The sequence below is a fragment of the Heloderma suspectum genome, chromosome 6, assembly GCF_057233095.1.
Source record: "Heloderma suspectum isolate Gila_16-S chromosome 6, 16-S_ref, whole genome shotgun sequence".
Taxonomy (NCBI): Eukaryota; Metazoa; Chordata; class Lepidosauria; order Squamata; family Helodermatidae; genus Heloderma; species Heloderma suspectum.
In genome coordinates this window covers 84215613-84235483 of record NC_139463.1, presented here as the reverse complement: position 1 = coordinate 84235483, position 19871 = coordinate 84215613, and the positions used below count along the sequence as shown (strand labels likewise).

General features: G+C 46.8%; 1 protein-coding gene across 1 annotated transcript; it reads left to right on the top strand.

The window, feature by feature from the left end:
- Positions 1-1600: 1600 nt before the first annotated feature.
- On the top strand, positions 1601-2548 carry LOC146341615 (olfactory receptor 14I1-like). The gene has a single exon (XM_084808383.1). The coding sequence runs from the start codon at positions 1601-1603 to the stop codon at positions 2546-2548; it is 948 nt and encodes a 315-aa protein (XP_084664509.1).
- Positions 2549-19871: the final 17323 nt, after the last annotated feature.

The window sequence follows — 19871 nt, the reverse complement described above, 5'->3', positions numbered from 1 at the left end:
TTGTTGGAGTAAAGTGCCATCTATGAACCTATATATAGCAAATCATATATGCTATATAATCTCCTAATATTTTGTAAGAAATCTTCTAATTTTAACTTTCCTTAATAATTGGATGTGAGTGTGTAGTTACACTCTCCCCATATGAATGTATATAACCCTCTATATAGGCACCTCAGATTGGACTAAAGCCTTGATGCATACAGATTCCAAACTCCTAAAAATCGCTAATGCATGCCATAAGTCACAGCATATGGTGGAGAAATGGGGAATGTGTGGCCCTCCCGACTGCAACTCCCATCTCCCCCATTTGGTATAACCAATGGCAAAAGAGGATGAAATTGCAGTCCAACAACATCTGGAAAGCCACACACTCCTGACTTAGTGGATATATGAAGAGATATATGTATATAGATACAGAAATCTATATAGTTCTATTTGGCCAGTTGTGCTAGCTTGAAATTACCCTTTTGTTTGTTTTAATATGCTGCTTGTCTGATCTCCCCCATGCAAGGTTTTGGAGAAAAAGTCCCATCAGCACACCCTATTACACACTGGTGGGCAGCTTTGCAATCACCTTCCATTCTAATATTGTCAAGGAGATCTTCTGTGAAGTCCCACAGTGATTAAAGCTCTCCAGCTCTGATATTTACCTAGCTGAATTTGGCCCTCTTGTACCAAGTGTGTGGAAGAATAAGGCTGTGAGAGGTGCATGGGGGTTTGGGATTTTCATAGTGTAGAACAGTAATGACCGCTTTATCCCTTAGATTCTTCACCTCTTTAGACACATTTCTTTCTTGTTTTCTTCTTTCTTTTTTCAAGTACTAGTGAATGCTAAGTTCCTGAATTTTTGCACCTCTAATTATTGTTGTTCCCAGCACCCTCTTCTGCTAACTCATTTTCTCTCCCCACATCCTGGTTTTCATCTTTGCTGCCTGCTTGAACCTCTTCCACCACTCTTATGAACTATTTCATTGGATAAGGCAACCAACAAGACATATTCTGAACAACAATAAGAGTGCCCCCTTTAAGTCCCTCATACTAGGTTTGTTCCAATATTTCCCTCCTCCAAAAGTCAACTGTATATGAATATATGGAAGGATGGCAGGAGCAACTGTGTGTTCAGTGGAATGAAAAAAGTGACCCCTGCGTATCTATGGCAGCATGCAAGTAGGCTCTCCATTCGATCAAAAAATCTGCATGATTGTCATTCCTAATTTGGATGGAATTTATACCCATAAAAATGTCTTCCCAATGCTTCCCTTTCCAATATTATATTGAACGTACAGAGACTGGGGCCCGGCTCTTGGGAACAGTTTTACTTCCCCCTCTATGCACTTGCCTTAGGTAGGAAAGAATGGACAAGGCTACTGCCATATCAACTTCGAGGATACAATAATAACAACAACAACAACAACAACAACAATAATAATATACAGTATATATCTCAATTGTTTGGCCACTACTTACTTAGCAAAGAAATGTGTGTTGGATTAGCTTGCTAAATCAGAGAGATCCTGTTAAAATTAACTGGTTAACCAATATTTGTAGATTAACAGCTCTCTTCTTCTTCCACAGGTACCATGCAAGTCACAAAGACAAAATGAGCAATCTTACTTCCATGTTCATGTTTCTGTTGCTGGAATTCTCAGACATCCGGGAACTACAGATCTTACACTTCTTTGTGTTCCTGGCATTGTATGTGACAGCAGTAACAGGGAATCTCCTCATCATCATTACAGTTGCCCTTGATCACAACCTACATATACCCATGTACTTCTTCCTCATAAATTTGGCCATGCTGGACCTTGGAATAGTTTCAGTCATAGTACCTAAATCCATGGCTATGTCCCTCATGAATAACAGGACCATTTCTTATGCTGGATGTGTTGCTCAAGTTTTCTTTTATTTCTTCTTTGCAGCATCAAACCTTTCCCTCCTAACTATAATGGCACATGATCGCTACGTTGCCATCTGCAATCCCCTCCAATATGAGAGAATTATGCACAAAGGAGCCTGTCTTCAGATGGTCGCCATTGGGTGGATTATTAGTCTTATTTATGCCATTATACACACCGGGGGCACCTTTGGAATCACCTTCTGTTCTAATATTGTCAAGCAGTTCTTCTGTGAAATCCCACAGTTATTAAAGCTCTCCTGCTCTGACATTTACCTAGTTGAAGTGGGGCTTCTTGTACTAGGCTGTAGTATAGGAGTAGGATGCTTTATCTTCATCATCATAACATACATGCAGATCTTTGCTGCAGTGCTCAGAATCCCCTCTGCACATGGTAAAAGAAAAGCCCTCTCCACTTGTCTTCCGCACCTCACGGTTGTCTCTGTGCTCATGTTCAGTGGAATGTTTGCCTATGCGAGGCCTCCCATGGATACTTCTAATTTGGATATGGCTTTTGCTGTGATATATGTTATAATTCCTCCTATGTTGAATCCATTCATCTATAGCATGAGAAACAAAGAGATCAAGGGTGCTTTATGGAAACTGTTAGATTTTGGGCTTTCTCCTAAAAATATATTAAGCATTGTTCTGTAAGTATAGGATTGTGTGATCTTCACATGTGAAGGTTTGTCCCTGGAATGTTTAATCTTGCTCTATAAACACCTCAGTATTCAACACACAGTAATTACAACACATAGATCCAGTTCACACATAATGCTATCCCATATTTTATTTGGCCCATGGTTAATGGTCAGAACTGTCACTTGAGGCACAGGTGAACTCAGTGGCACAGAGCACTTTTTATCAGCTTAGGCTGGCATACCAACTACACCCTTATCTGGACAGAGATAGCCTAGCTACAGTGATCCATGCTCTGATAACTTCTTGTCTGGATTACTGCAATGCGTTATATGTGGGGCTGCCTTTGAAAACGGTCCAGAAACTTCAGCTGGTCCAAAGTAGGGCAGCAAGATTGTTAACAGGGACTGGCCTGCGAGCTCATATTATGCCAGTACTTTTCCAGCTGCACTGGCTGCCAGTCCATTTCTGGGCCCGATTCAAAGTGCTGGTATTAATGTTCAAAGCCCTTAACGGCTTGGGGCCAGGTTACCTGAAGGATCGCCTCCTCCCATATGTGCCTGCCTGGACCTTAAGATCATCATCAGCGGCCCTCCTCCGTGAGCCCCTGCCAAAGGAAGTGAGGCGGGTGGCTACTAGGAGGAGGGCTTTTTCTGTTACGGCACCCCGGCTCTGGAATGAGCTTCCTGGCGAGGTTTGCCTGGCACCTACATTGTATTCCTTTCGGCGCCAGGTGAAGACCTTTTTATTCTCCCAGGCGTTTTATCATTTTAGCTTTCTGAACTTTTAGCTTGCTGTTTTAAATCTGTATTTTAAACTCCTGCACTGCTGCTAGGGTTTATTGTGGTTGCATTGTTATTGTTGTTGTTGTTCAGTCGTTCAGTCGTGTCCGACTCTTCATGACCCCATGGACCATAGCACTCCAGGCCTTCCTGTCCTGCGCTCTCTCCCGGAGCGTGCTCAAGTTCATATTCATTGCATCCGTGATGCTATCTAGCCATCTCATCCTCTGCCGTCCCCTTCTCCTTTTGCCTTCAGTCTTTCCCAGCATCAGGGTCTTTTCCAGGGAGTTTTCTCTTCGCATTAGGTGGCCAAAATATTTCAGCTTCAGCTTCATTATCTGTCCTTCCAATGAGCACTCAGGGTTGATTTCCTTTAGGATGGACTGATTGGACCTCCTTGCAGTCCAGGGGACTCGTAAGAGTCTTCTCCAGCACCACAGTTCGAAAGCATCAATTCTTCAGCACTCAGCCTTCCTTATAGTCCAGCTCTCACAGCCATACATTACTACTGGGAAAACCATAGCTTTGATTAGACGGACCTTTGTCAGCAAGGTGATGTCTCTGCTTCTTACTATGCTGTCTAGGTTGGCCATAGCTTTCCTCCCAAGGAGCAAGCGTCTTTTAATTTCAGGGCTACAGTCACCGTCTGCGGTGATCTTGGAGCCCAAGAAAGTAAAATCTGTCACTGCTTCCATTTCTTCCCCTTCTATATGCCAGGAAGTGATGGGGCCAGATGCCATGATCTTAGTTTTTTTAATGTTGAGTTTCAAACCAGCTTTTGCACTCTCCTCTTTCACCCTCAACAAGAGGCTCTTGAGATCCTCTTTGCTTTCTGCCATTAGGGTGGTATCGTCTGCATATCGGAGGTTGTTGATAATTCTCCCAGCAATCTTAATTCCGACCTCTGATTCATCCAACCCGGCATTTCTCATGATGTACTCTGCATATCAGTTAAATAAGCAGGGTGACAATATGCAGCCTTGTCGTACTCCTTTCCCAATTTTGAACCAATCGGTTGTTCCATGTCTGGTTCTTACTGTTGCTTCTTGACCCTCGTACAGGTTTCTCAGGAGACAGGTAAGGTGGTCTGGTACTCCCATCACTTTAAGAATTTGCCACAGTTTGTTGTGATCCACACAATCAAAGCTTTAGCGTAGTCAATGAAGCAGAAATAGACGTTTTTCTGGAAATCTCTTGCTTTCTCCATGATGCAGCGAATTTAATGTTCTATATATTTTAAATTGTTTTACTGTGTGCTGTTTAGTTTTAATTTTTGTGAACCGCCCAGAGAGCTTCAGCTATTGGGTGGTATAGAAATGAAATAAATAAATAAAAAATAAATAAAAATTAATCCATGATTTGCTGGCCTACCCACTGTTTGTCTGGTAGGTGATTGGACACAATGAATAGGTTTGCATGATCCCAGAAGAGAAATCAGCCACTGTGGCTTACTTTCTCTCACTGGGTGTGCCACTCGTGAGCCATTTAATTACCCTCACCAGGCGCAGGTTGTCATGACATGGCAAGGATGGGTGGTGAGGGTGGTTGATTGGTGTGGTTTAAGAGCCACCCTGAAACCCTTGGCTTGTTCTAGAGTTTCAGGATGGTCTGTAAACCACCTCGGCCACCCACCCTCGCTTGGTGTGTACATCATGACATCATGCACCCCATGTGCGAAATTATGCTATTTCGGCTGCTCATGACCAGCAGACATGGGGAGGGAAAATAAGACACCATGGCTTATTTTCCCTCCATCATCATGTGAACCCCATGTGGTTTGTTTTCTCTATCCCTGGGTTGTTTGTTTTCCCCCTCCTTTGCCTTTCCCCTCCCTATGTACCAAATGCCTGTGTGGCACTGTAGTACTAACATGTAGAATGGCTGTATTTTTTTACCACTCTTCTCAACCAGCTCTGTAGCCTGCTGAAACAGCCCATGAACATTCCACAGTCCTGGGTTCTTACGTAACAATAACCCATGCTTTGAACATCCCAGAGTTCACAATACAGCAACAAACCATTGGTTCTCTTTCTGGGTTGTTGGTGGTTAGCAAGACATAGTTGCTTAGCATGGCTGAATTAGTACATCATGACAACCCAGAATTCAACAGTGTGTGGGTTAAATAAATCAGGGGTTAGTGTTTTGTGCAGTCCAGGCCATAGAGTGCTCTCTGACCCGTCTCCCCCTTTCTCTGCATTGTTTATCCATGTCAGGGATGTGCATCAGTTTTGGATGAAGCTTGAAGCGCAAGCAGGATTGAGCCACTTCAGTCCTATTCTGTTGCTTCTGAAGTCAAAGTAGGGTTCCCTCTGAAGGCAACAGAACTGAACCTTCTCCAGAACAAGGTAGTGTCAGTGACTCAGGTTTTGGAGTTGTGGGACTTCTGTTTGGTCTCCTACAAAAAAACCCAAAACAAAAACACGTGTCTCTTAACTTTCCTTATTCTAATACCACTGAGCTGGGGGGGTGGAGGTGGAGTGAGTGACATTAAGTGGCTGGCAGGTCCCCCTTGTAATGCTATGGTACATTTCATCAGGGGCTCCAATAACTATGCTTTGTGGGAGGGGTTGATTTGTAATTAAATGTTGAGTTGAAAAACATGTGCCTCCCAACTTTCTCCCTATTGTTTTTTGACAGGGCTTGGTCAGGTGTTACGTGTAGTAGTGATTGCTATTTTGGTGGCGTAAGGAACAATCCTTCCTATGCGTGTTTAGACAGAAAAAAGTCTGACAACTCCCACCATGCCCCAGTCAGCCTTGCTGGGAGGTGTATGGCTCTCCTCTCCTCTTCATCTTCATAAGATGTGTAAGAATCTTATGTGAGAATCATAAACATGATTCTTCTGATTCCTCCTTTGAATACTTTCTCCTTACCATATATTTTTTCCTCCCCATTCCTTCTTCTGCACAGCATTCTTATTCTGTGTTCTTGCCTGATCCTTGCTGCTATTTCTTTCTAATCTTTCTTCTCTCTCTCTCAGGATAGTTTATCCCTCCCTCCCCTTTGCTTCTTCTATTACAAGGGGAAGGAAATCTCCTTAAAAAATAAATAAATAAGTTTCTTTCTTGTACATCACTTCTTTTCTTTTACCATGTGCATTTTAATTTTAATTAATTCGCAGTAGATGTAGTTTGTTTCAGTCAGTATTAATATTTTATTACATTAGAAGAACCATTATCCTGTAGTTTGTTTTCCATCCCAAGTTTGTTCCCCAGTTAGTTCTTCAGTTCCTCCTTCCTAGTTATAGTCCTTGTTATTCTCATTTACATTTCTTTTGTTAGTGTTCTATCAGTCATGTGGAGGTGGGTTCTGTAATTGTGTATCCTGCGTGTATGTGTGTGTGCGTGTGCATTGTTACACACATACAATGCTGATTTCATCATTTGTGCACTTTTTCATATTCTTCCTAATCAACTGAGTAACAACAACACATACAACACTTATGAAACCAGCTTGTCGTGTGGGAAAGACATGGAGAGGGAGTCGAGGGTGCGCATTCTGCTCCTACCCCTCGACTCCCACCTTCCCTATGTTGTAGGGAAGGTCTGTAGTGAAAGTGTCAGCATGTTTGAGCAAATTCACCCTTTTTTCATGGATGTTCACATTCTCCATTTCATCTTTATTACATTTGCTTAATATATCTAGATTTGTGTGTGTGTTAGGGATGGTGGAGAATTACACCATGGATTCCGGGGGGGGGGGATTCTAAGAATCCACCCCCCCGGAGTCCATGGCGGAACAGACCACCCCACCCCACCACCCAGCAAAGTCCTACCCGGCCTGATCCTGCCTGGCTGGCTGGCTCCACTGGGTCTAGGGATGTACGGAAGTCATTTACCTTTTAACAAAATTTGATTTGAGGAGGGGGGAGGTGCTCTGTCCCTCCCCCCGAAATTCTGGCCAGGGGGGAGGCGCTCCGTCCATCCCCCCAGAAATTCTGGCCGGGGGGGAGGCACTCCGTCCCTCTCCCCCTGAATCCTGGCCGGCCAGGTCCGCAAATGGCAGCGGCTGTAGCCGCTGCCGTTTGCGTCCCTGCACTCAGCCGTGATAGGCTATGTAAATGTTTACATAGCCTATCACGGCTGATTAAAAACAACAACAACGCGTGTACGCAAATGGCGGCGCCCCTGGCGCCGCCATTTGCGTTCCTTATTTTGGCACGTCTAGTCTACGTAAACATTTACGTAGACTGCGGTGAAAATAAGGGGAACGCAAATAGCGTAGATGCTACGCTATTTGCGTTCCCCTTATTTTCGCCATAGTCTACGTAAATGTTTATGTAGACTAGATGTGCCAAAATAAGGATCGCAAATGGCAGCGCCCATAGGCACCGCCATTTGCGTACATGTGTTGTTGTTTTTTTCCTTTTACTCAGCCGTGATAGGCTACATAAACATTTACGTAGCCTATCACAGTATTTTTTAAAAATCTAGCTATGATAGGCTACGTAAATCTTTATGTAGCCTATCACATTTTTTTCTTACTGGAAATGGCGGCGGCAGGAGCCGGTCGGAAGACTGGCCACCGCACCCGCTGCTGCCGAACCGCTAGGGATGGCGGAGAATTTCTCCCCGAAACTTCGGGGGGCCGAGCGCCAACGTGTTCGGCCCCCCGAACAAGTTTCGGGGAGAAATCCTCCGCCCCCCCACCCCCCGCCCCCCCCCGGGACGGGACTTACCTTCCCTGAATGTCCCTCCCGGCGGCGGGTCCGGCTGGCGGTTCGTCCGGTGTTCGAGCGGGGCGGGAGCGGCAGCCGGTCTTTCGACCGGCTGCCGCTCCCGCCATTGCAATGAAAGAAAAAAAAAAAAGTCCCCTGATAGGCTACGTGACGATTCACGTAGCCTATCACGGCAAGATTTGCAAAGTCAGCCGTGATAGGCTACGTGAATCATCACGTAGCCTATCACAGGTGACTTTAAAAAAAAAAAAGTGTGTACGGATAATGGCGGCCCCCATAGGGAGCCGCCATTCCCCTTCCTTATTTGGTCGCTGTAGTCTACGTCAATGTTTACATAGACTACGGCGAAAATAAGGGCAACGCTATTTGCGTTGCCCTTATTTTCGCCGTAGTCTACGTAAACATTGACGTAGACTACAGCAACTAAATAAGGAACGCGAATGGCGGCTCCCTATGGGGGCCGCCATTCGCGTACGCGCTTTTTTTTTTTTTTAAAGTCACCCGTGATAGGCTACGTGACGATTCACGTAGCCTATCACGGCTGACTTTCCAGATCTAGCCGTGATAGGCTACGTGAATCGTCACGTAGCCTATCAGGGGACTGTTTTTTTTTTTTTTACTTTCGTGTTCGCGGCCGGGCGAGGCGGGAAGCCTCCTCCCCGGCCTGAATTTCGGCCGGGCGAGGCGGGAAGCCTCCCCCCCCGGCCTGAATTTCGGCCGGGCGAGGCGGGAAGCCTCCCCCCCCGGCCTGAACTTCGCGGGGGGAGCAGCGAAGCGCTCCCCCCCACCGCGAAAAAGCTGCGAGAAAAGGTAAGTGACTTTCGTTCACCCCTACGAACCGCTGCCGAACCGCCGCCGGAGCCGCTGCTGGCAGGAAGATTCGCCCAAGCTAAGTCCTGTCCCGGGGGGGCAGGGGGGGCAGATCATTTCGCCACAGATTTCGGGGGGCCGAATGCGCTGGCATTCGGCCCCCCCGAGATTCATGGAGAAATTCTCTGACATCCCTAGCTGGGTCTGGATCCAGCCACGTCCATCCGCGGCCATCTCCAGATGCGAATGGCATCCAGCCTTTGTTGTGGTTCAGTCGTTCAGTCGTGTCCGACTCTTCGTGACCCCATGGACCATATCACGCCAGGACTTCCTGTCCTGCGCTCTCTCCCGGAGCGTGCTCAAGTCCATATTCATAGCTTCAGTGATGCTATCTAGCTAACTCATCCTCTGCCATCCCCTTCTCCTTTTGCCTTCAGTCTTTCCCAGCATCAGGGTCTTTTCCAGGGAGTTTTCTCTTCGCATTAGGTGGCCAAAATATTTCAGCTTCAGTTTCAGTATCTCTCCTTCCAATGAGCACTCAGGGTTGATTTCCTTTAGGATTGACTGATTGGACCTCCTTGCAGTCCAGAGGACTTGTAAGAGTCTTCTCCAGCACCACAGTTCGAAAGCATCAATTCTTCGGCACTCAGCCTTCCTTATAGTCCAGCTCTCACAGCCATACGTTACTACTGGGGAAACCATAGCTTTGATTAGGTGGACCTTTGTTGGCAAGGTGATGTCTCTGCTTCTTACTATGCTGTCTAGGTTTGCCATAGCTTTCCTCCCAAGGAGCAAGCGTCTTTTAATTTCATGACTACAGTCACCGTCTGCGGTGATCTTGGAGCCCAAGAAAATAAAATCTGTCACTGCTTCCATTTCTTCCCCTTCTATATACCAGGAAGTGATGGGGCTAGATGCCATGATCTTCGTTTTTCTAATGTTGAGTTTCAAACCAGCTTTTGCACTCTCCTCTTTCACCCTCAACAAGAGGCTCTTTAGATCCTCTTCACTTTCTGCCACTAGGGTGGTATCACCTCCTTATCTGAGATTGTTGATAATTCTCCCAGCAATCTTAATTCCAACCTGTGATTCATCCAACCTGGCGTTTCTCATGATGTACTCTGCATATAAGTTAAATAAGCAGGGCGACAATATGCAGCCTTGTCATACTCCTTTCCCAATTTTGAACCAATCGGTTGTTCCATGTCTGGTTCATACTGTTGCTTCTTGACCCTCGTGCAGGTTTCTCAGGAGACAGGTAAGGTGGTCTGGTACCCCCATCCCTTTCAGAATTTTCCACAGTTTGTTGTGATCCACACAATCAAATGCTTTAGCATAGTTAATGAAGCAGAATAGATGTTTTTCTGGAATTCTCTTGCTTTCTCCATGATCCAGCAAAATTTGGCCATTTGATCTCTAGTTCCTCTGCCTCTTCGAATCCCCACTTTTACTTCCGGTAGTTCTCAGTTCACATACTGCTGAAGCCTAGCTTGTAGGATTTTGAGCATCACCTTGCTGGCATGTGAAATGAGCACAATTGTACAGTAGTTTGAACACTCTTTGGCATTGCCCTACTTTGGAATTGGAATGTAAACTGATCTTTTCCATTCTTATGGCCACTGTTGCATGCTCGTCATTGCACAAAACGTTCCCTTGAGATTTCCAATTTTCTTGAAGAGATCTCTAGTTTTTCCCATTCTGTAGTTTTCCTCGATTCCTTTCCATTGTTCATTTAAGAAGGCCTTCTTGTCTCTCCTTGCTATTCTCTGGAACTCTGCATTCAGTTGGGTATATCTTCCCCTTTCTCCCTTGCTTTTCGCTTCCCTTCTTTCGTGAGCTACTTGTAAAGCCTCCTCAGACAGCCACTTTGCTTTCTTGTGGGGATGTCAGAGAATTCCACCACGGATCTCGGTAAGGCCGAATGCCAGTGCATTAAGGCCCCCGAAATCTGTGGCGGAATAGCCTGCCCCCCTGCCCCCCCCACGGATCCCCCCCAGGATGAGACTTACCTAGGGCGGATGTTCCAGGCGGTAGTGGTGGCGGCTTCGGCGGTGGCGGCTGTGGCAGCTGGTCTTCCGAACGGCTGCCGCCGCTGCCATTTGCAGTCTGTAGGGTTTTTTTGTTTTTTTTTACAGAGACGTGATAGGCTACTAGGGGTGCACGAAAGTCCCTTACCTGTCCTTGAAGCTTTTCGCCGTGGGGGGGAGGCACTTCGCTGCTCCCCCCGTGAAGTTCAGGCCGGGGGGGAGGCTTCCCGCCTCGCCCGGCCGAAATTCAGGCCGGGGGAGGAGGCTTCCCGCCTCGCCCGGCTGAAATTCAGGCCGGGGGAGGAGGCTTCCCGCCTCGCCCGGCCGAAATTCAGGTCGGGGAGGAGGCGCCTCGCCTCACCCGGCCGCGAACTAAAAAGGTAAAAAAAAAATGCCCCCGTGATAGGCTACGTGACGATTAACGTAGCCTGTCATGGCTAGATCTGCAAAGTCAGCTGTGATAGGCTACGTAAATCGTCATGTAGCCTATCACGGGTGACTTAAAAAAAAAAAAAGCTCGTACGGATAATGGCAGCCCCCATAGGGAGCCACAATTCCCGTTCCTTATTTGGTTGCCGTAGCCTACGTAAAGATTTATGTAGACTACAGCGACCAAATAAGGAACGCGAATGGCGGCTCCCTATGGGGGCTGCCATTTGCTTACGCATTTTTTTTTTAAAGTCACCCGTGATAGGCTACGTGACGATTAATCTAGCCTATCATGGCTGACTTTGCAGATCTAGCCGTGATAGGCTACGTTAATCGTCATGTAGCCTATCACGGGGGTGTTTTTTTTTTTCTTTTATTGGAATGGCGGCGGTGGCAGCCGGTCAAAAGACCGGCTGCCACTCCCGCCCCAGACGAAGACCCGCCGAACTGCCAGCCGGACCCGCCGCCGGGAGGGACATTCGCCAAAGGTACGTCCCGTCCCGGGGGGGGGGTGCGGGGGGCGGGGGGGCGGAGAATTTCTCCCTGAAACTTGTTTGGGGGGCTGAACACATTGGTGCTCGGCCCCCTGAAGTTTCGGGGAGAAATTCTCCGCCAACCCTATAGGCTACGTAAAGATTTACGTAGCCTACCATGGCTGGGTTAAAAAAAAAACCCCGCATACACAAATGGCGGCGGCTACGGCCGCCGCCATTTGCGTTCCTTATTTTTCGCCTTCTTAGTCTACGTCAATATTTACGTAGACTATTATGGCAAAAATAAAGGGGAACGCAAATAGCGTAGCGGGCGCTCTTTGCATCCCTGTTTGATTCATCATTTTAGCCTACATAAATATTTACGCAATGCTATTTGCGTAAATATTTACGCAATGCTATTTGCGTTCCCCTTATTTTTGCTGTCTTAGTCTACGTAAATGTTTACATAGACTAAGACATGCCAAAATAACGAATGCAAATGGCGGCGCCCATGCGTGCTGCCTTTTGCGTACGCACGTGTTTTTTTTTTTCTTAATCAGCCGTGATAGGCTACATAAACATTTACGTAGCCTTTTACGGCTGACTACAGGGATGCAAACAGCGGCAGCTACTGCCGCCGCCATTTGCATCCCTGCTAGCCAGCGGCTGGATATCCGGCTTCTGGCGGAGCCGGCCAGCAGCTCCGCAGAATCGCTGTGGAGCACAGCCGTCCAGCCAGGATTCTGGGGGGAGGAACGGAGCGCCTTCCCACGGCCAGGGTTCCGGGGGGAGGGATGGAATGCCTCCCCCCCAACATCAACATAATCCGCAGAAAGGTAAGTCACCTTCGTACATCCGTAACTCTGTAGCACTTAGGGATGTCAGCAAAATCCACAATGGATTCAAATGAGTTCAGATTTCTATGTATCCGATCTTGCTTTTGAGTGTCCTGTCTGCGGTTTACTCCAGAGTAGGGATGGCAGAGAATTCCGCCACAGATTTCAGTGATGCCGAATGCACTGGCATTTGGCCCCCCGACATCCATGGCAGAACAACCTGCCCCCCCCGCGGATTCCCCCCAGGATGAAGCTTACCTGGGGTGGATGTTCCGGACGGCGGTGGCTCCACCGGCAGCTCCGGTGGATGGTCTTTCGACGGCTGCCGCAGCCGCCATTTGCATCCTGGTCTTTGCCATGATAGGCTACATAAGTATTTACGTAGCCTATCATGGCAAGCCAAGCAAAAAATCACGTTCCCTATTTTTCACCGTTTTAGCCTACGTAAATATTTACGTCAGCTATTACGGCGAAAAAAAAATGGGAATGCAAATAGTGTAGTGGGCGCTATTCGTGTTCCTTGTTCCCCGCTGTTTTAGCCTACATAAATATTTATGTAAGCTATTATGGTGAGAATAAAAGGAACGCAAATAGCGCCCACTACGCTATTTGTGTTCCCCCTTTTTTTCGTCGCAGTAGCCTACGTAAAGATTTACATAGGCTAAAACGGCGAAAAATAAGGAACTGAAATGGCGGCCACCGTAGCTGCCGCCATTTGCGTACGCCATATTTTTTTTTGCCTGCCGGGATAGGCTACGTAAATAGTTACGTAGCCTATCACAGCAGCCTGACTGGACACAAATGGTGGCTGGGGGGGGAGGCACCCCATCCCTCCCCACCGAAATTCTGGCCAAGGGGGAGGTGCCCCATCCCTCTGGCCGCGAATCTTCCTGTCCTGTCAGGACGCAAATGGCGGCTGCCATACCTGCTGCCGTTTGCATCCCTGCAGTCAGCCGTGATTGGCTACGTAAATGTTTACGTAGCCGATCACGGCTGAGTTAAACAAAAAACAAAAAACTGCGCGTACGTAAATGGCGGCGCCCATGGGCGCCACCATTTGTGTTCCTTATTTTGGCACGTGTAGTCTCCGTAAACATTTACGTAGACTACGGCAAAAATAAGGGGAACCCTATTTGCAAATAGCGTTCCCCTTATTTTCGCTGTAGTCTACGTAAATGTTTACGTAGACTACATGTGCCAAAATAAGGAACGCATATGGTAACGCATATCTACCAACTGAAAATAAGGAATGCATATCTATGCTCTGGTAACCTCCGAGCTAAACTACTAAAATGCTAGGGATGTTAGAGAATTCTGCCATGGACTCCAATGAGGCTGGATTCTTTAGAATCTGGCCCCCTGGAGTCCGTGGCGGAACGGACTACCCCCCCGCCACCCCACGAAATCCCCCCAGGATGGACCCTACCTGGTGGCAGCTGCTCTGGGTTGTCATCTTCGTTCCGCAGCCATCTGCTGCTGGGCTGTGGAACAAAATGGCATCCGGTGTAGCGGACGCCATTTGCATCCCTGCCCTTTGATGTGATTGGCTACATAAATATTTACGTAGCCAATCACAAAAGAGCAGGGACACAAATGGCATCCCCAATGCCATTTGCATCCCTGCTCTGTGCCACTAGGCTGGACGCTGTTTGCGTCCGAAGATCAGTGGCAGCCGGAAGTCCAGCAATGGCCGGCCCTGGCTGGCAGCTCTGCAGACTTGCTGCAGAGCTGGCCGGGGAGGATTCCAGGGGAAGGGATGGATCGTGGATGCCCCCACCCGGAACGGGGTAAGGCCAGTTTGATAACTGGGATAAGACGATCCGAATGTATAACACCAATTCCGGCCTGCTTGTACTGGCTGCCTGTATGATTTCTAGCATAATTCAGTGTGCTGGTTTTGACTTATAAAACTTTACATGGATCAGGAACACAGTATTTGATGGAGCACCTCTCCTAGCATTAACATATCCATATACTACATTCATCATTGAAGGCCCTCCTCCAGGTGCCTCCTCCAAAGGAGGTTCATAAGGTCGCAACAAGGGAGAGGGCCTTCTTGGTGTTGCCCCTCTCCATTATGGAATGATCTCCCTGATGAGGCCTGAATGGCATGAACACTGTTACCTTTTTGGCTCCAGGTTAAGACCGTCCTCTTCTCTCAGGCAATTGACAGCATATGATGAGTTTTTTTCATCAGGGCTGGATTTGTCTTACTGTTGATCATTGAATTGTTTTAGACATATTTGTGTCTCTGTGTGAGCTCTCTGTTTATATGCTTGTATGCAAAAGGTTTTTATAATGTATTTTTAAGGTTTTGACCTTTGTAAACTACTCAGAGAGCTTCAGCTATTGGGCAGTATAGATCGAAATATGACATAAATGGAATGGAATAGCCTGTTGTTGTTTTAAATTTGAGGCAATTTGCACGAAGTTGCACTTCTGCTAAAGTGCATTAGTGCTAATGCACATTTGCACTAAAGTTCACTTGTGCAAGTGGAATAAAATTGTTAGGCATCCTTAAAAAAATAGTAATAATAATAATAATAATAATAATAATAATAATCCAATTCTGTCAATGAGTGGATGATGAAATTGAAATGAAATAATCCAATTCTGTCAATGAGTGGATTGATGAGATTGAAAGTTGCCTGACAATCTGTGAAATACAGAGGAAACAGACTGAGCAAAATCTGTGTATTCCCAGCAGCAATGCTGCTAGTATGAGCCTAGTAGGCAGATGGGCAGTGGTCTAGAAACCCCAGTGCTTGAGCCAAGCTGGTGCCTCGTGCCTGGTCACTACAACTATAGCAGCTCCACTGATTTCTGCTGGTGAGCACAAGTGGGTGGAGGTCCAGCTGCCATCATCCTCACACCTGCCAGCCCAAAACTACCACCACATTCCCATCAGTCAGCTGCTGTAATTCAGTGCAAAGAAGCAGGCTGGATAGCTATCTTTGCGGCAATGTCTTCCTCCCAGTTCTACCTCCTCATTTTAGTGTTCTCCTCCTCCTTTGCTCCTCCTCCTTCTCCTCCTGCTACCTTTCTCCTCCTCTTTTTTCTTCCTGTCCCCCAAATTAACACACAAAGTTGTGCACTCTCCAGTACTTTGAGACCTTTAGAACATGCTTTGAGCTGGCCACTATGCATCTGGGCAGACATTTGCAAAATGAAAACAAATATGTTGGTTGATAAGGCAAAATGGCTTCCCTCATTACAAAATAAGCATTCATCTCTAGGGGTGTACGAAACCCACTCACCTGGGTTTCGCTGGGGCATCCGTGTGGCGGGGGAGGCGATCTGTCCTTCCTGCCGGAATCCTCCCTGGCCCGCTGTGCTCCATGGTGAGTCTGCGGAGCCACCGGCTGGGTCCATCCGCAGCTGCATTTCTGTCGGCTGCCAGTCTGCGGATGCAAATGGTGTCTGGTGTAGCGGACGCCATTGCGTCCCTTCTTTTTGCCGTGATAAGCTACATAAATATTTGCGTAGCCTATCACGGCAAAGAGCAGGGATGCAAATGGCATCGTGAACACCATTTGTGTCCCTTCTCTTTGCTGTGATAGGCTACGTAAATATTTACTTAGCCCCCACCTGGAACGAGTTAAGGTTTACATAGCAGATGCCATTTGCGTCCCTGCTCTTTGCCATGATAAGCTACGTAAATATTTACGTAGCCTATCACGGCAAAGAGAAGGGACGTAAATGGCGTCTGCTACGCCAGACGCCATTTGCTTCCGCAGACTGGCAGCCAACAGCAAGGGGACGGCAGCGGACGGATGGTGGCAGGTAGGATACATTCCAGGGAAACTTTGTGGGGTGGCAGAGGTGGGTGGTCCATTCTATAACAACAATTAAACAAGTTTTAAAAGGTTTGTTTCAACAATAAAACAGACCAACTGGAAACCATAGTCTTGTTAATAGACTCAACACCACTCTGCCATATTTGGAACCCTCGCAATTCCAGTCTCTTAGTGGCTGATTGGGGTGCTTGGGCAAAAAAGATGGCCCATTCTATGTCAAAGGGGCAGAGCAGAATTGAAGGCCTCTAAGCTTGCATATACCCTTAATAAGATCATCAGTGTTAGCATCCTGGTCTGGACTAGGGGTGGGCAGAGGTTAGATATCCAGACTCTTTGGATTTCAACTCCCAGAAGCCTTTCCAGCATGACCAATGGTTAGAAATGCTGGGAATTGAAGTCCAAAACCTCTGGAGATCTACTTTCTGCCTACCCCTGGTCTAGAGGTCTCCCAATCTGCTATGTCTCTTACACTCTCCTGGGCCTGTGGCAGCGTTCAACACAGGCAGATGCTAGGAGCCCACACACACCTAATGTGGCCCCTCCCACTTGCCACCTCTGTTGGGCTTGAATTTACTGACTGGGCAGATGGGAAACCCTATTTTGACATCTTCAAAATGCCTATCAAGAACTGTGAGCATTTCAAATGGCATGTGGCTCACCAAGTCTGGATGACACCTTGCCGATTGCTGCTTCAAGCCAGAAACTAGTTTCTGTGTCCTGATTAGATTTGGCTGTTCCTAACTCTCTGGAGGTAGTGAGGGCAATGGGGGAAGTTTAGTATGTATGCAGAATAGTGACACAGGGCTGTAGGCCTCTTCCAGGGGGGAGGGCCAGATCGCCTCCCCCCAACGAGGATTCCGGGGGGAGGTACGGAGCGCCTCCCCCCCACTGCGACTCACATCCGCGAACAGGTAAGTGAGTTTCATGCATCCCTCCTCGATAGTTGTGTATCACTGAGGCCCAGTTGGCACCCAAAAATCAAGTCTGGGTTTTCTGAAAAATTCTACTCTGATCTGCCAGGTGAGGGGGTTGTCCAACCCCTATTCCTCCATCTTCATTTGGAAGTGTAGCATCTTTTTGGAATTTTCTCAGAACATTCAAAGCACTCTTTTGATGTCTTAGTACCATAAGCCTTCTGGATCAAATCACGTATATCATAATCTATTCCATTCCCATCCTTTCACATAAGGGTATTGTGTGTGTGTGGGGGGGGGGGCGGGGGGGTTACACCCATATCCTTGCACATTGGCATAAAATCATTTTCCAAAGTACTTTGGCATAACAACTAATCCCTTTGACAGAAAGTTAGACATTGATTTCCCTCACAAGTGTGATCATTTCTCATGTATTCAACAACATGTGATGTGTGCTAATTCTCTGTTTAGGTTTGTTACAAGAATAGAAAACCATGTTGTTTGTATGTGGGGAGTTTCAACAATTTTTTTTTTCTAATTAGGTGTGTTGGACTCTTGGGAGCAAGTTCGCAAGATGCCCAAAGAGGCTTAAATTATTCTTATTCCCATGCATGAGGTAAAACTATCACTTGCTGCAAAATTGGGTCCCTATTACCTTTACTTATGAAGTGCTTCTAATATTAGTGTACACATAATATGGCAATTGCCACCAGAAGATTGGAAGTGCTTGGATGAGAGGATGCATGGATTTGCTCACCCTTGACACACCATGCCCTCTATAAGAAGCTGGAAGGGAAATTAAGTCCTACACTGAAAGTATTTTTTTAAAATATATATATTTTAAACGTTCAGGTAAACTTTGTTGTTTGCTATGATGGTTGTGTATTCCAGAGTTGTCAGCTTTTTCATTTCCTCTGCTCGCCCTCCCTCTCTCTCTCTCTCTCTCTCATCTATTCTATTGTTACTCTCAAGAATGTTACTCTCAAGAGTGCATAGAATTTCAGCCGAAATCCAATTATCATCATCATCATTATCATCATGTAATCAATCATCTTCCTTCCCTCCTCCTTTTCTTAATTCCTTGCTCTCCTGCTCTGACATTTACCTAATTGAAGTTGGGCTTTTTGTACAAAGGAGTGTGGAAGAGCGGGGGAGAGTGGTGCCTAGGGGTGTAGAACAATCATGACTGCTTTAGCCCTTAGATTCTTCACCTCTTCAGGCCCATTTCTTTTGTTTTCATGTTTTAAAGTACTAGTGAGTAGCAGGTTCCTGACTTTTTGCACCTCTGATTATTGTTGTCCCCGCCCACCCATTCTCTTCTGATAAATCCTTTTCTCTCCCCGTCACCCCCAGTTTTCATCCTTGCTGCCTGCTTTAATCTCTGCCACCACTATCATGAACTGATCATTGCAAAAGGAGACAAGAAATATTCCAAAAAACAGTGATGCCCCCTTTCAAGTCCTTTATACTAGGTTGGTGCCAATATTCCTCTCCTTCCATGGGTCTACTGTATATAAGTGTACAGGCAATAGGGACCAACTGTGTGTTCAGTGGGAAGAGTGAAAATGAACCCCACATGTGTATGGCTGCATGCAAGCATCTGTATTGGATCAAAAATTCTGCATGATTGGCATTTCTAATTAGATGGCGTTTACACATATAGAACTGTGGAACGGGGGAATTTTCCTTCTGGCATGGCTGGCAGTCCTGTTGAAGTCCTGGTTACTTGGTGGAATGCAGAGATGACTAATGCAGTTGACATTATCACTCCCAAGTGCCCTGTCCTTTTGAGCAGAGCTTGGACACCTCCTTGGTATACCCCTGAACTGAGGGCAATGAAGCAAGAGGGAAGCCAGGTGGAATGCAGGTGGAGGAAGGCATTTGCCGAGCCTGACCAAACACAGGTTAGAGCTCATTATTGAGCCTGGTCTGCGGCAGTGAGAGTGGCAAAGAGGGAGTTCTTTTCCACCAGCACTGCATCTTCCCATTGCATCCACTGTTATCCAGCTAGGGATGTCAGAGAATTTTGCCATGAATCTCAGTGAGGCCGAATGCCAGCCCATTCGGCCCCCCAAAATTGGTGGCGAAACGGTCTGCCACCCCTCCGCCACCCCCGGGATGGGACTTACCTTTGGTGAATCTCCCTGGTGGCGGCGGCTCGGTTCGGCAGCAGTTCGGCAGCGGCGGCTGCGGCGGCCGGTCTTCTGACCAGCTGCTGCCGCCGCCATTTCCAGTAAAAAAAACAAAATAAACCAAAAAACCTTGATAGACTACGTAAAGATTTATGTAACCTATCACGGCTAGATTTAAAAAAAATACTGTGATAGGCTACATAAATCTTTACGTAGCCTATCACGGCTGAGTAAAAAACAAAACAAAAAAACACACATACGCAAATGGCGGTGCCCATGGGCACCACCATTTGCATTCCTTATTTTGGCACCTGTAGTCTACGTAAAGATTTACGTAGACTACGGTGAAAATAAGGGGAACGCAAATAGCGTAGCGTCTATGCTATTTGCGTTCCCCTTATTTTCGCCATAGTCTACGTAAATGTTTACGTAGACTACACATGCCAAAATAAGGAACGCA